This window comes from Corapipo altera, unplaced genomic scaffold, assembly GCF_003945725.1.
Source record: "Corapipo altera isolate COAL_440 unplaced genomic scaffold, ASM394572v1 112, whole genome shotgun sequence".
NCBI classification, from domain to species: domain Eukaryota; kingdom Metazoa; phylum Chordata; class Aves; order Passeriformes; family Pipridae; genus Corapipo; species Corapipo altera.
The window spans coordinates 8971294-8987979 of record NW_020884899.1 but is presented as its reverse complement, the minus strand read 5'-3'; the positions used below and the strand labels follow the sequence as shown (position 1 = coordinate 8987979).

Genomic DNA, 16686 nt, shown 5'->3' with positions numbered 1-16686 from the left:
GGGGCGGGCAGGAGCGGCGCGCCGGCTGCGCGCACCCCGCACACGGCGCGCTGCCACCGAGGGAGGGAGCGAGCACCATGTGCCGGCCCGCGCTCGCCCGGCTGCTGCTCCTCCAGCTGCTGCTCGTCAAGCTGCACCTCGCCAAAGGTGGGTCCGGCGCGGCCCGGCCGCTCTCCCTCGGCGCCACCGGGGAGGGGGGCGAGGGTCCTGCCGGCGCGGGCACCGCGGGTGTGCGGCCGCGGGCACCCGCTCCAAGCGGTGCCCTGCGCGGGGTTTGGGACCTGCGGGGGTCGGGCGTGCTCGGGGGGTTGCGACCTGCGGGGGCCGGGCGCGCTTGTCAGCGGGCGAATGTGCAGCCCGACCGCTGGTGACAGGAGCTGCCACCTTTAATCCCTTTCAGAGGGGATTTGTGCCTCGTCAGAGCAGCGCGGCAGCGAGTCTGCAAAGCAGATTTGCTCCGTTCCCCCCCCGCCCTCAACTTGAGTTGGGTCAGGTCCCTTTTCCCGGGACGGCGCCGGTGACTGTTTTAACCCCGCGTCCCCAGGTATCGGTGCGTTTTGTCCCGGTGAGGGATGCGCAGGAGGTCCCAGCATCGCTGCGCTTTATAATTTTTCTTTGTCTGTTGTATTTCGCGTTTAACCATCTTCTGTTCGCAGGCTGCTTTTCCCTCCGCCTTTAAAACAATGCGGGGAAGCACGGGAATGGCCCCTTTTATCCCCGCACAAAGCAGCTTCGGGATCGCCGCTGTGCTCCCGCGGAGGCGCGTCTTCCCCAGCCCCTGCCTGAGCCGCTGAGCCCCCCGAGCCCAGCCCGGCCCCCGCCCTGGGCCGGCGGCGGCTCCCCGCTCCCTGCCCGGGCTGAGCGCGGCCGGGGCTGGCGGGCCCGGGATGCTCCCGGGATACCCCCGGGATGCTCCCGCCGCCCGGCCGTGGGAGCGCGCCCCGCTGACCCAGGCGCGGCCCCGTGTCTCGCAGGCGCCGTCAAGGAGTGCGAGGAGGACCAGTTCCAGTGCCGGAACGAGCGGTGCATCCCCGCCATCTGGAAATGCGACGAGGACGACGACTGCTCGGATAACAGCGACGAGGCGGATTGCCGTGAGTGTCCGTGCCCTGCGCGGCATGGCGGGGGGCCGGGAAGGGCGCGATTCCCAGCGCTTCCCAGCTGCGCTGCGCCTCTTTTTATGAATGAATGAATGAAGTCGCGCCGTGCCCGGCTCCGGCGCCGATTGGCTGCCGGGAGCAGCAGATCCGTGACGCGCCGCGGGGCAGCGGCTCCTCCAGTGCCGGCCCGGCCCGGCCGGGACACCCCGAGCGGGAGCGGCAGCGGCTGCGATCACCTGGCAGCTCCCTGCCCTCGCCCTGCCGGACCCCTCGCCTCCAGCAACGTCCCTGCTCAGAACGTCTGAAGACGAGTTTGTGTCCTCGGGGAGCTGGGAGAGATGTTTAACCCCCTGGGAGACAGTGCTCAGGGCCGGGGCCGGGTGCTCATGTGAAACGCGGCTTACTCATAAGCATCCTACAAGATACGGGGTTGGTGCGAGTTCCTGTTTAAATATGTTTGCAGTCGTGGTGAGAAGGGAGATGAACAAGTAGCACTGTTTGGCTTGGCAGTGTCAGCCAGGTAACACTGATTCCCTGGTAGCGTAAGGGAAGAGAGAGCAAGATCTATACTTTCAAACTTGAGAAGGTGGCACTCTTGCCTTCTCCTGTGGTGTGGCTCAGGTGTGTGCGAGTGGAAGCCTATTGGGTAGTTAGGAGGGTTGTGCTGTTATTACCTGACTTAGCTTGTTTACAGCTTCTGACAGCCATGGATAATTTGGCTCAACCATGGACTGTAAGAAGCATCTATAAAAGAAATTATGGAGCCTAAGTCTTGAAGAGAAGTATCTTTAATTTGGAGTTTTAAGTTTTAAGCAAATATTGTAGCAAGTACCACATCTCATGAATTATCTCTGTAGGATAATAGATGCTGAATGTGCATCAGGTTAAACAAACTCTTTCAAGTTCATAGACCCAGTGAATGTATGAAGAAAAGAAGAACTGGTGGTTATGTGTTTTTCTGTATGTGATTGTACTGCTAACAGCTTCACCTGTAAATCTGTGTCAGGGGATATTCAGAGGTGAAGTCTAAGTAGATTAAGGAGAGCAGGGATTCTGAAACTCTTGTTCGCAGAGAACATCTTGTTACAGTGCAAAATATAATATTTATTTATAGTGCTTTTGTATTCAGAGAACTTGATAGGCTTTATATATGCTTAAGTTTATGACCTGGGGAGTTAGCAGCATTAGTTAATTGAGATATAGAAAGGTTTTTGCAGGAATTATAATGGCACTATTTCAAGGCAACTTAGATTTGGAATCAAGTTACAAAAGATTCAGGGAAGTCAAGGCTGACTGAGAACCAGCTTGGACTCGTGTAGTTATAACTGGGCATACTTTCTTGAAAGTGTATGTGTTTCCAGAGGGAGACACTAATCTGTGGAAGCACTGGGAATCTCTGAGCAGGTAGATAGTGGTGTTCTCGAAGTCTTCAATGTAAAACTCTGCGTGCTGTTGTACAAAGGCTTGGTGAGCTGCAGGTGACCTGAGGGCTGTGCTTTGGGAACTGCTTCTCAGAGGTTGGGATCGAGACTGGAGGAGCTTCTTGAACAGATTCTGCACCCCACACTCCACATTGAAGAGCAGGTTTGTGGCCTTAGCTCCTTGCCCTGCATGAGTGAGTGGGTCAGTACCTGGGCTGCTTTATCTTCTCCTTTTCCTTCTGATCAGCCCTCTAACTATTGTGTCAGAAGAGAGAGTGTGGAATAACGCCCTGTTGAACATCAGCTCTATGTGAATTGTGCTGTGTTACAATGGTTAGATGGATAATTGCATCTGATTTAGTTTTATTTCAGAGGGGTTCTACAGTTGGGTTTGGGGCTGGAAAAAATATGATGGCTAGATTGTGGTAGAATGGTGACTTTGGAGATATTAGGAAAAAATTTTTGGATGTGGAGATATCAGGAAGAGATCTTCACTTTAATCTGAATTTGGCATTTATTATTGATTGGGGATCATGCCACAAAATTTACTAATGAACTGCTAGTTTAGTTCATATATATTTATAGACTTTGCAGTTTCTTCTTCAAAAAGTCTGAAAGACAAACATTGCATTTCTAACACGCTTTTTTCACTTATATTATTCTGAACACTGTTTTATTTTGAAAATGCATACTGCTTTTCAGCATATGGAATGTTTAGAGTTCTGTTCACTGGGTGAAAGAGTATGTTCCATGTGTTTTTGCTTCTAGATATCACCTCTGTTATCACTGCTGTAATAAACAGATATTTATTTCAAAACTATTTTATGAACATAGGCGATGGAAGAAACTGTTCTGGAAAACTTGGCATGCTGGAGTGGTAATGGAGGGGAAAACGAATATGCAGGTAGCCTGGTGATAATGAGTACTGATAAGGACCCTGATAATCTCTGTAATTACCTGCTGATTCTTTTCCCCAGAGTTGAAAAGTATTTGTAATAGCTCATTGCTGCTTGTCTATATCCTCCCTTATTGAAGAGACACGATGGTCTATCTGTGGGAACAATTGGTTTATGAAACCAATTCCTTGTGGTAGGTGTGTATATACACTGGAAAATTTTGTAACCAAGAGTATCTTAAATAGTTCTCTGGAAGGAGATTTTTTGGCAGGACGCTGTGTGCTTCCTACTAGAAACCATCTTTGCACAAGACTGAATTTTTGTTTGTTTGCTTTTATTTGTGTCCCCTGTTGTGTTGTGTCTCCCATGTCTGCCCCTGGTTTTACCCCCATCCCTGAGATTTGCTGGTATAATGTTGGCTTTTTTAAAGGAGTTTTAAACTCCAAGGAGAACATCCTGGTAATCAAACTGTATCTTCTCCTTGGAATTTGCTTTCCATTCAGTAATCCTTTTCTATTGTGGCTGTAGTTCAAGTTATCTACCATAGGACTAATGTGTGAATTAATATGGCAAACATTGGAACTGAAGCATGAAAATTAATGATTTCCCCTCTTAGACATATCAGATTGGTCAGTACTGGTTTGTAAGGTGAGTTAAGCTTGTCCAGGACAGGGTTGGCTTTCTGGGCTGCCAGTGCACGTGGCTGACTCGTGTCCAGCCTCTCATCCATCAGCACCCTGAGTCCCTCTCAGCAGGGCTGCTCTCAATCCCTCCATCCCCAGCCTGGATTGATCCTGGAAGTTGTCCCCACTCAGGTGAAGGAAACAGAGTAAATTGTTTAAATATGAAGATGCCTTTTTGCTGTCATGTTTTCAGAAAGTTACAGCACTTTGAGGGAAAGAAAATAAGTGAGTAGGGATATTCCTTAATATGTTCCTGAGCATCTGATGAAAGGAAACTAAGCTCCCAAGAGGAAAATAGTGAAAGTTATGTTATTTGGACTGCTGGGGAAATCAAGTCATAAACTCTGGAATCAGAAAGCTTGGGTAGCTATTACAGAGTTTAAATCTGTTTTAAGACTGTTTACTATGCTCTTTGCAAAATGATTTGTTTGAGCTCAATCCAGCGTAGGCCTGGGAAGACAAAAACCCGGTCACAACTTAGAGCTTGCGCTGCCACAGTGTGCACTGTGTGTGATGCACACAATGAGGACAGGGCTCTAGGGCAGTTCTGAACATGATTCCTTTAGATGCATTTTACTCCTTCCCTGTGATGCTTTTTCCTCTCAGGAAACTCTGGAAAGGCAAGACTGAATTTTATAATCTATTTCAGAGAACATTTGCAGATACGCAGTCATTGAGACTTTTCCATAATGGTATAGCAGCAACTTTATAAAACATCAAAGCTATTTTTATAGTGGGAAAAATGTCCATTTTCTGAGGCACAGTGTTTTAGCAAAAGTTCACTCCTTGCTGAGATACTTGGAATGTGGAATACTGACTCTTGTTCTGTGTCTCCCTCAGGAGAGGTGGCAGCTGCAGAGCCTCGTGGTCCCCAAGCTGTGTATCCAGGGTGCTGTGTGACACATCACCCAGAATGGAAAATCCTAGAGAGCTGCTTCCATGGGGGAGTGGCTCTGGGAGACTTTTTCCCTCGTTTTGCAAGTTTCTTCTTGCTTGCCGCTGCAGCCAGCAGAAAACAAGGAAGAACTTGCAAACTGCAGCCAGGTACAATATATTTGACGCAAAATAGGAGCTCTTTGATAGTTGTGATTTTATTTTTCTGATGCAAGTAAGGTTCACATTATCTTAACCTAGACCAGAGTATGGGTGAAAGAGACTGGAAGATCTCTGCTTACATGTTTCACTGGTGATTAAACCTTAAATGTGGCAAAGAATATAGTTGCAAAACAATCAGTAGCTTTACCAGTTTCCTAAAATGGAACACAAGCTTCCAGCCCACTTCAGCTTTGTAATACCTGCCTGCAGGGAGACACAACCAAGTGCAGAATTTCTCCTTTAAAGTTCCATTTTCCATCTTTGTATTGGGATCCTCTCTGTGGTGCTGCTTTCTGGTGAGTACTGTTCATAGGAATATTTTGTACTGGACAGGACTGAGGCTGCCTCAGGTGTGAGATGCAGTCTGAAGGGAGTTACTGTTTCCAAAACTGTTTCTATGTGTACAGAATTCAGGGTAAACATGAGGAATCAGCAAACTTCCCCCTACCTCAGCCCTTCCCTGCCTCGTGGCCACAGTAGGTGACTGTGTAGCTGAGGCACACTTCCCTTGCCATCCGGAGGAGGGATTCCTTTTCTCCTGCTGGATTTGTGCAGAGGGTCCGTGGAGAGTTTGACTCTGCTGTTTATGTGAAAGCCCCGGAGGCAGCCTCGGAGTCTCTTTGCTTTTCAGTGCACATTTCACTAGAGCTGGAATTCGGGAGTAAAAATACATCAAAAGCCTAATTGAGAACTAAATTCTGGATCCAGTGAAGAGTTAAATGTGGCCTGGGTGGCTTTGAAATGCAGCAGTGTAATGCTGTGCCTGATTGAGGGTTTTGGGATGTGACACAGTGAGACAGCGGGCAGTCACAACTGCAACAGTATTCTGTATCTTTTTGTCTTCTGTTATCTGTTGCTCCAATTTTTCTTCATGAACAGTATCCTGCATGCTGAGTGATAGCTGCTGGCCACTCTGGAGATGCCTTGCATGTCACCCTGTGGAGAATTCTTGATTTCCTTGACATAAGCATGGTCATATGCTCTTGATTTTGTCAGTGATAGTGTGACTGCGTTCTGTGGCCAGCCTGCATGTTTATCCCAAAACTGAAGGCACTGGGAAGAGTGGTGCTGAGGGGCAGGGCTTGTTTGCTTGCCTGTGTGCCTGTTGCCTGCCCATCCTGGTCTGTGCTATGTCCATGTCCAGCCTAGGCTCGAAACCAGTTCACTGATCTCTTGTGTTCCACGGTGAATGGTTTTAGTCAGTTATCTTCCTTTTTTCATTATATTCCCATTATCTGCTCTGGGAAAACTAACTTGCATGTTTCTGTGGTCTGGATTATCTTCCCTGTAATTGCAACCTGCTGCAATCTTTATGTGGAAAATCAATCTTTAAGTACATGTGGGAAACATGCCCTTTTCCATTTCGCCATTTCCTGGTGCATTTTCTTGAGGAGGTTCATTTATGCAGTTTTATTTATTAAGCAGTCTATATGCAGATTGCTTTCTAGGAAGTGGTGATTTTCTATCACTCCTGATCATAATCTGGGAAAGAAAGGGGGAAGAAACTGGAACAGGACCACTGAAAAGATAGAAGAGAGGGCTGAGGTATGTGGGAGAGTCACTGGGGGCGTTATGGCCACAGAGGGAAGAGAACTTGGTTTTATGGAGCGCTGCTCTGCCACAGAAGGCAAGCACATGAGTTGCTCAAGATACAGCTACAGGAACAAGCTGTGATGTGAAAAGCTTTCCTGAGGTCAGGGAGAATGGAAACATTGAAGGAAAGAAGGAAATTTTGAAAGTGGAGTCAAAACTGACAGTGACTTGGTTTGTTTACCAGAGTGCTCAGAGCTGTCATTTCAGAGGGTACAAATATATTCTATATTTTGAGCCAAGGTAGGCAAGCTTCATCCAGAACATTTTAATGTATAAAGATAAAACAAAGAAGCTGTGGCTGCCCCATCCCTGGAAATGTTCAAAGCCAAGTTGGATGGGACATTGAGCAACCTGATCTAGTGGAAGGTGTTCCTGCCCATGGCAGGGAGTTGGAATGAGGTGATCCTTAAGGTCCCTTCCAACCCAAAGCATTCTCTGATTCTATGAAAAGTCAATGTAGACCAGTTCTCTTTTGTCTGCAGTGTTACAGAGCCAGGATTAGCACAGGTTTGAGATGTGATTTCTTACTGATTGATGTTAGAATGGAAGATACTTAATATTAATCAGAAAATATTTAGAATTAAGTCAAATTAACAAATTATAAGACCGGAGAAACCAAGTGTTGTGTGTTGGTGAATGCATTTCTCTGACACACCTAGACTAGGAGATTGCCAGTGCTAGAAATAATGAGTTTTCTTGACTCCATTGTTCACCTAAAGGACCATTAAACACTCTGTAATGCCTGAAAATGTCTGACAATTATTGATTCCCTCAGCTGTTTCTGATAGAGCAGACACCCAGCTTTTGTTTCTGCTGGCTTTTTCAATGTCACCAGCTTTTTTAATTCACCGGCAAATCTACCGTGTCCTTGGTGTGCCTCAGAGACTGTGATGCTGTGTTAGGGATGCCTTTGTGGTAGACTGGATTTGGTGTGAAGTTCTCCTTTTCCATCTGCTGATGACCTTTCCCTCTCTACAACTTTCCCATTTACCTGCAGCTTTTCCCTGGTAATTTCAAAGGTGTTCCCAAAGTGTGTTGCTGCTCAGCTCCGCTTTTCTGTGTCGTTACACGGCTTATAAAATACTGTAAGATGTCAATTTTTCTTCCTTTGCTTTGCCCAGGAAAACAAATCAGTAAGCTGAGTTTGAGTGATGGGGATGAAGATTTGTGTTGCTGCTTGTTTTCTTATGCAGTAGCATGCTGTTGGTAGAAAATGAGTGTGCCTGCTCTGGGGTGCTCTGCTCCCAGTGCAGGCAGCTGGTGCCAGCCAAAGGGAAATCCTCACTATTTAGTGGTGCATGTGCAGGAAGTGTTGAAAAAGCTGAGTGTAGTTTTTCTAATTCTCTATTTTCTGTTAAAATTATTAATATTTAGATAGCCACAAGGGAGGGGAAAAGGGTAAAAGGCCCTGTGATAAAATTAATGCAGATTTTCTGCTCCGTGAAAAATTCTGTCTGAAATACAAGTGATAAAAAAACTGATTAGACTTTAAAAGTTATAATGATGCTGTAAGCTAGTTGAAAAATAAAACTAAACCCATCCAGACTGAAATATTTTTAAAAGGCAGATTTAACCCAAGAGAAGCCAGAAGATTTTTAAAGCAAGGATGTGAGCTCTGTCCCTGATGGCCTCTCAGGGTGAGAGATAGTGTTTCTTGCCATAATAATGATGCTGTGGTAGACTGTGCTTCTGTTCCTGGCAAGGACCATGACTTTTCTTCCCAAGCTGAGGCAGATCTGGCAGCCCTATGCCTTTCTCCTCATGAGGAGGTGAATAAATGGTGTTACAGCTCTTCTGTACCGGAGTGACTCACGGTTGTACAAGTAGCAGCAGAGCCAAGAACAGACATGAGGTCTCCTACCTGCCAGTCCAGTGCTCTGTACACTCAGTTGTACTAGTTATTGGAGAGGTACCTGTTGGATAAGTAGAAGTGTTTCAGTTTTTCCTCCAGGTTTCCTGGTTTTTTTTCAGTCTAAGCTAAACCTGGCAGTCAGTCTAACCTCACATTTAATGCCAAGAGCAAGTGTTAGAAATTAGGAGAGAACAGGATTTATAGCTGGCTTAGAGCAGTAGTAGCCTTTGGGCTGCAGCCATGTAAAGTGAGCCTTATTGCCAATTTTTTTTCTTAGGTGTTCTCTTTCTGATACATCACTATTATTAAATGCATTATTAATATTTATTAAATGCTTGAGAGCATGTGTGGCACTGTACCAGGACGAGAGCAGTGAGGGACTCAGTTTCCATGGCAGCAGGAGCACAGTCCTGTACTTGCAGAACCAGAAGGGCTCTTTTTGGCAGCTGCTCTCTATGCTGTGACTACTTTTTCTTTTTAAAGATAGATCTATAATTTAAAATCTAATTCATTAGCACTGCAGAATCTTGTCCATCCTGAGTGCGAATTTTGCCTGCTGTAAGTTTCTTTATCTTTCTTTTGAGTTCTGGTAGCTTGGTTTCTGTAGCTTCTGTGGTTATGATTTCGTTTACTTGCAAAAGACTGAAAGAAGTGAAAGAGTGTATTTAAAATCCATTGTAATAGATGGAAATTTTCTCTTTGTTTAAGTTTGAAATGTTATGTTGTTGTACGCTTCTCTCCCTTTCCCAGTAGCCTATAGCACAGATTCATCAATTAAAATAATTGTTGAAGAAACTACTGTGTACATACAACTGACAGTAAACTCTTAACTGCACTATTTCCCTCATTTAGATAACTGCTCTGATTCCAGGTTTTAACTCTAATATTTTATTTTGACTGACCTTATTTCATACTTTTTTCATGCTTCCTTCTTAGAGATGTTATGTGGAACATGATGTACATTGAGGTGACATTTTGCTTCATTTCAAAGGGTGAATGAAATTTTCTTTTGATCCCGAGTCTTTGTCCTGCCATGTGTTACCCAGTAGAGCTTTTTGCATGTATAAAGTTAATGTGATTCATTTCTTTGGTGACTTTTCAGGCTTTTTCTATCCTTGTTGATGTAGATGAGTAAGGTTGTAGGCATCTTTCCAGATGTGTTGCATGGGTCTCCTACAATACCATCTGCTTGGTTTGCTGTTCTAGCAGTGATGGTGTATCAGTGAACCTTGCTGGATTTGCTGGACTTATTCCATCCAGATATGATGCTACTCCATTTGGTCCAGGGAGAAGTTAAGAGCATAAAAATCAGCAACAGCAGGAGTAGTGAATATACTTGCACTGAGAATAAGAATTTCAGCGTAAACTTACAACTGTTCCTGCAGGCCTCTCCTCCTGGATCCTGATTGTGTCTGTACAACTACTCAAAAACTGAGAAAATGGCCCAGTTCCTTTGATAACAACTGTCAGTGCTGACTGATGTAGGCCAAGAAATACACCTCCTGCCTCTGGCACTGAATGCTTCTATTCTTGTTCCTGCAGTTGTGTTACGCTGATTACACATTCGTCATCCCGTACCTGCTTAGCAGTTTAGCTTTCTATGAATCTTCACCGTACAAGTGGACTGAATGTTATCTCAGGGATGTGAAAACTGATGCTGAGGGAAGTTATCCTTTGCCCAAGGCTGTAGAGTTATTCAGCAACTCATTGTGAACACCAGTGACTCATGAAGAATGTCCCCAGTTTCTTGTTTTCTGGTCCATTATCACATTGTTTTATACAGATAATCGTGTTCCTTGGATTAAGTGACTGCTCAAGGGCTTAGCCTTTGCCTTTGTCATATACAGTTTGTAAAGTATTCAGGAAAATCCCAGTGTTGACATAACTCACTGTTTCAAAATTTTAGTGTTGAGTCAAGTGCAAGAAATACTTCAAATAGATCACTTATTGTATTTAGTATCAGAGACACACGAAATACAGGTGTTTGAGGAGGAGTGTAATGATTTGCTTTGCATTTCAAAATGGACTTCTTTCTTTTTGTGCATTCCAACATATCCTGAAGAATAATAGAGAGAGATATCACTGCAGCCACCTCTTCAGCTGGCCAAAAGTTCCTGTTTTGAGACTGCACCTGACAGAGTTTTTCATTGCTAAAGAGGCTCTTTCCATTCCGTGTGTTGGCCTCTCCAGACCCTCCTTTACCTCCGTGCTCACACCTTGCTGTTATCTGAGCACTGTTGAAGTAACTTATCACCAGTGCACCCGCTCCTCCATAAGTTATTTGTGACCTATCCTTTTCAGGAAAGAACCAAGGTAACTGAGGAAGTTTAATTTGCTATTATGTGTTTTATTGCTGCTAGTCCTTTCCTTCTTCCTTTCCTGTAAAACAATAAAGATACAGTTTAGATTGCACAACTCTGAAGGTTGTGTAAGTTGGGCTTGTTATACAGTTTAGAAGGGGTAACTAAATGGGCACTATTCTTTAGCAGGTGATAAATAGGGAGTTTCAAAGGGAAGCTCTGGAGCAGTCTCTGCCAGGATCACACTGGTGTGTTGAAATTTCACGCTTTACTTCAAGGAATTGCTCTTTGCTGGGTGATTTCTGTTCCCCCTTTTCATGAGTTCTTTTAACACAGAAATTTGTTCTATTTTTTGTAAAATAATGTGTTATGTATGTTTGCCCAAGGAGCAAGTGCATGTTGATCCCTGAAGTTAAATAAGGATTAAGGAGCTGTGTTGACAGGTGCTGAAAAGAATTGTATCTGTCCAGTTCTTGACTGGAGGGTTTCTACTTGTGGCAGGGCGCTTCAAAGAGTGTGAGTGCAGAGGAGGGGAGACATCCTGGGGCCTGCAATATAAATTCAGGCACCCTTTTCTAGAGGGAAATGATAAATAATGTACTTAATTCTTCTTCCTGGTTGTGGATGAGTATGTGCCTGAGCAACATGGAGCCTTTCCCACACTTGCACATGGCATCTCATTGCCTTGCAATTCCTTCAGGTCTTTCCTCGTGAGTTTGGCCATTAATTCTCATGGTCCTGTTTCACAGAGTGCCTGTCCTCCACAGCAGTGCACCAAACCTTTGGGAACACCTTCCCTCGCTCAGGCATTACAGGAGACTCTGCAAGGCTTGGCTGAGAGCAGCAGGCATTTCTTCACATTTGGTTATGCACGCAGTCATGTGAATGCTGCAAGCCTTATTTTGTGCTAATGCTTGTAGAAAGGATTAATAACTCCTGCACAAATGCTGTACTTCAGCTGGCAAGAAGATGCGAAGTTCACCCTACCCAGATCTATTTGCTTAATTTACAGTATTTTTAAATTTTGAAACTGAAATCCAGGTTGAGGCTGCCAGGGTGACAAGTGCTGGAGAAACCAGAGCTGACATGGAGCTTCACACCTGCCAACTGTGGATTCCAGTTCAGGCCAGTTGTGCACCAAATTGTTGGGCATTCTGTGAACAGTATTGGCAAAGAACACCCCAGGGGATGTGTGTTCACAGAACAAAAGCCATCACCTGTCACTGAGCAGTTCTGATCCTCCGGCTTTCAAGGTCAGGACTGAGATATTCAGCACCATGGGAAATGCTGCATTCTTGCAGCAAGAGTCAGGTTTGTACTGGGTTACAGGGGCTGTTGCCCTGGCAGCTTCATCTCTGCCCCCTCAGCACACTGTTGGAGTGTTTCAAGAAAACCTGAAACCAGAGTATCCTTTCAGGAGACTGTTTTCTGTCTTTCCTTCTCCAGGCAAGCTGGATGGCTGTCAGTGGGTTGTCCATAATAGTAAGGGTTGAGCAGTGATCTTTGTTACTTACAGGTTCCTTTGCTGTGCTGTGTTGCTCAGGCTTTGTTACCATATCACAGGGTTAATTTTAGAATGCAAAGAAGATGCTTCTCTGGCAGTGAAAACCATGGAGGGGGAGGAAGGCAGACAAGTACAGGACCTAATTTGCCCCCTTCCCACAATATTTTTTATTTCTTTCTGTGGGGGTGTGTGAGTTTGAATGTGGCATTGGAAACATATTCAGTGAGGGGTTTAGGGCAGAATCTTGGTGTGTTGTTTTTGAGTAGGGTTTTCTACCTGCTACTTGTTTTTACTGAAATCGTGTGGGATTAGGTTTCTTGAGGGGGGGAAAAAACAAACCTTATGAGACTTAGAATGACAAGCTGGAATTCCCTGAAGATTTTTTTTTTTAATTTATGGCCATTTTTGTGACTGTAGTACACCTGAAAGCTGGTATCCTTTTTCTTGGGGATGGTTGGTGGTGAATTTCTTGTAGATGAAGCTTTTTGGTGCATCAGCTTGACCTTCAGCATAGAAAAAGGGCATGTTTAAATGTCATTTTTCTACAGTGATCAGTTTGGTTTATCTGCTACTGTGTTGAGGATTTTTTTCTCTGCTTTTGTAATAGCAGAGATTTTTACAGCACTTTGACATGTAAGAATGATGGAGGTTTCACTCTCTTACATTGGATAAATTCTTCTCAGTAGATGGGAAAGAGACGACTCATACCTGTGAGGGCTCTCTGTGTGTGGGAGAGAAAGAGTTATATTTCTTACTGGATATGAATTAGAAGAGTGAGATCTCATTTCATTCTGAACTGTTAGAAATCAAAATATTAAACAGTGAGTGTCTCGGGATTTGGGGGAGATATTTGCTGTGTGTTCTGTTCTAATTAATTGCAGTATTTGGTGGAGTTTCCTTATTAATTTATGGACAGACAGCACAGTTCACTGATGTTGAAAGTTGAAGAAAGAAAACATCTTGTCTGGTGATGGCTCAGCTTGATCCTGCTGCTGCAGAAGTCTCTGAAGAAATGCTGATCTCTTATTTCAGATTGCTGACTAAAACTTGGTCCTGTAGCTCTACAGCACAGGCCTGACCTCCTTGCTGCTGTACTTCTGTTGAGATTGATGTCTCCTAACTGGAAAAGCTGCTGCTGTGGGCCCAGAAAGGCTGAAAGGAAATGGGTTTGTGTGGTCCAAGAGGTCCTGCTGAGAGAAAAGCTCTGGCTGGGCTCCTCCAGAGAACACGTGGTGACTGTCCCCCTCCAGGCAGAGTTTCACCTTGGGTGATAAAACCTTGTTTTATCTCCTGAGGTGAGCCTGTGAAATAATGGTGAAGGGAGCAGTGTTGGTGGGGGAATATGCTGGATAAAACATCAATTTTAAGTGATATTTCAAGGAATCTTTTGTCCTCCACAGTTAAAAGCAGTCACCGCTGACAATAAGAAACCTTTCAAAACTCAAAAATCAGTGGTTTCAGTCCTGTGTTCTTCACAAAAATGTTTTCTGCAGCAGTTTTCTCTAGTGTGTTACCCTGTTTTTCTTTCAGCCTCCAGAAGTACATGGAGTGTTATTGTGGACCTACAAAACAAGTTCTAGGCTCGGACCACTGTTTTGTTCCAAGTGAGGATTAACTCTGTAATTCTGTTTTGGAGATGAAAGTACAGTTTCATTCCATTCCTGATCTCATGCATCCCCCAGCTACATTGTTGTGTGAGGACTTGCCATTGGCAAGCCATGAAAATAGAAACCATCCATATTTCATTGACTATTCATTCAGTCTGTATCCAGTACTTCTTTTGCCTGTGTTTTCCAGTGTCCTGCTGGAGGGAAGATCAATCACAGGCATGTTTTAGTCTGTGATATTCCTAGTTTTATAATGATCTTGCTTTCAATTTGGATATTGTAAAATTGCCCCCTTAGGCTGCTTTGTCTGCATCTACAGCTCGGCTCTTTTGTGGAAGGACCAAGTTCCCTCCAACAGATGGTGTGTTATTCTACAGCTAAAGCACGTTCTTATGTGCTAAACTTCAGGTGTCTCTGCTTTTTGGAGCAAAAAGTCCCGGAACTCTCAATGTGCTAAAGGTCTGAACTTTGACACAGGAGGGCTAGAAAAGCGGGAATGCACAAGGTTGATGTAATATTCCAATTCTATTGAGAGCCTGCTTATGGCAGCAAAATCCTCAGTGTCCCTTTGACTTGCCAGTGCCTCTGATGTTCACCCTGTACTGAACATCACAGTAAGTAAGGCTTCTCCAGGCTTGGCCTGGAGTTTGCAGTGTTATCTGTCACAGCAGGAATAGACCCAAGGGAAATGAGCATTGTTCATCAGTCCCACAAAATGCTCCTCCTGTGCCTGAGTTGATCATCCCCAGTTGGAGCTCCTTGTCCCGCCTGACAGTGCTGTATCCTGGCTTGGATGTGGCTTGGAAAGCCTTAATTATTACTGCTTTAATCCCCTTGTTTATGAAAAAACTTGAAGTTCGTGTTCAGTTTTAGATATTGTGCAATATATTCAACTGACAAAAAAAAAAGGCAAAACAAGAAAACCCCAACCCTGAGCCATTTGGAGAGTCAGTTTTTCCAGCTAAGCTGCAGGCTATTAGACTGCACAGCAGAACTCTTGGTGAGTTCAAAGTGAGTTTACTGTTGCTTTGTGGGTATTTAGTGAGTCAGTGTAAACCTCTTTAATTCTGTTACGTCAGTATTGCCACTTACATCCTGCTTTTCCAATACCTTTCCTCAGCTAATAATAATAGGATTTTCCTGTAACAGAAAGGTACTAAAACACTTCTAGAGTATTAGATTTTTAGTTTGACTGCAGAAAATGGGCACAAGAATTACCAAATGTGAGTAGGCACTCTCCATCTCTATTCCTGATGGACATTTGTTTTTAAGTGTATGAACCTGATGGAGATTTGTTTTGATGAGCTTTTGCCAGGTTTGCCTTTTGTTCCAACAGCATTATGTCTGAATAAGTGAGTCAAATAAACTGCCCTTGAGTTTTCCAGCATGCTGTCTCTCCTCCAGATGAAAAGCAGGTAATTGTGATTCAGTTCTGCCAAATCTATTCTGTTACAAAGTATTTCTAGGTAAGTGGCTATAGAGTAAATCTGTACTGCTCTTGCAAGGATCCTTGCTCATGAAGGCTTCACACAGCCCCTCTGGGGACAGCGTTGAGGGGCTGTGTTGTGGGGGAACGGGCAGATAAAGGTCAGGCCTGCTGAAAGGTGATTTGGGTGCTTTGGACCTCTGTGTCTGCAGCTCTCCACTGGGAAGTTGCCTCCCTGTGCAGAGAGGTCATAGTGTGAGCTTGCTTGCTTGGGCTCACCCACTGAAGATGAGGGGATTTAAAGAGAAATGAAATGTCACCAGGGCTGACGACACTCCTGTGTAAGGTCTGGTGAGACAGCTGGAAACTCAGCCGTGCCTGAACTTCGTGGTTTTAATAAAAGAAACTTGTTGAGAAAATATGCCCAAAGTGGGCATATCCACAAAGAGCAGAAAGAGGATGTGATGGGAAAGGCAGGCTAAGAGCTTGACAAAACACGTCCCTGTTGCATCAGGCTCTGTGGCAGCCTCTCCCCTCCTCACCCAAAGCAACTGTGTAAACTTAACCTCAAATATTGTCAGAGGAAATGCTTATCTGGGCACGAAGAGCTGTTCGTGCTCAGGCCTGCTGGTTCCAGAGCCTCAGATTGCTGGCAATAATGATGGTGTGTTCTGCATCACATAGACCTCTTCTGTTCTTTGGGAGCAGGGAACTCCCTTCCAGCATCAGATGATGGCAGTTTGATCCCAGCTGGAAAGGTGAGTGGCTTTCCCCATCTCAGGGCTGAGTGTGGTGGGGCAATGGCACAGTTACTGGAACTTGCCAAGCAGCAGATGCACAACAGGAAAGCAGGAGACCTTTGCAGTGATTTATTGTTGCTATTTCCTGTGGAACTGGCTTTGCATACAGAAAACTATCACTGTCAATGCAGAGAAATGGAAGGGTGCAGCTGCATGTCAGTAGGTGCTTTTCTGCTGCAGTGAAGTAGCAGTAGGAAAATAAAAACACCTACCTTACCTGTCTGACTGTTAGTGGGGCAGATAGGCCCCGAAAGTTGTGGTTATTTAGTTTAGGGTTAAGGTTATTTACTAGATGTCCTGTTTTTTAAAAATGGTAACAAGAAGTCTTATTATAGCCATCAAGGGATATGCAATGGGGGCAGGGTACTCTTTTAAAATGTGGGCTCTTTATTCAGGCAAGGGCAGAGAC

General features: G+C 44.8%; 1 protein-coding gene across 2 annotated transcripts in view; it reads left to right on the top strand.

Annotated features, from left to right (window-relative positions):
- The first annotated feature begins 55 nt into the window (after nt 1-55).
- The window catches only part of LRP8 (LDL receptor related protein 8), a 173353-nt gene continuing 156722 nt past the window's right edge, over nt 56-16686 (top strand). For both annotated transcript variants that reach the window (XM_027649266.1, XM_027649265.1), the window contains exons 1-2: nt 56-147; nt 975-1094. In XM_027649266.1, the coding sequence (XP_027505067.1) occupies nt 78-147; nt 975-1094 (190 nt within the window). In that variant the 5' untranslated portion in view covers nt 56-77. The remainder of the gene's footprint in view (nt 148-974; nt 1095-16686) is intronic.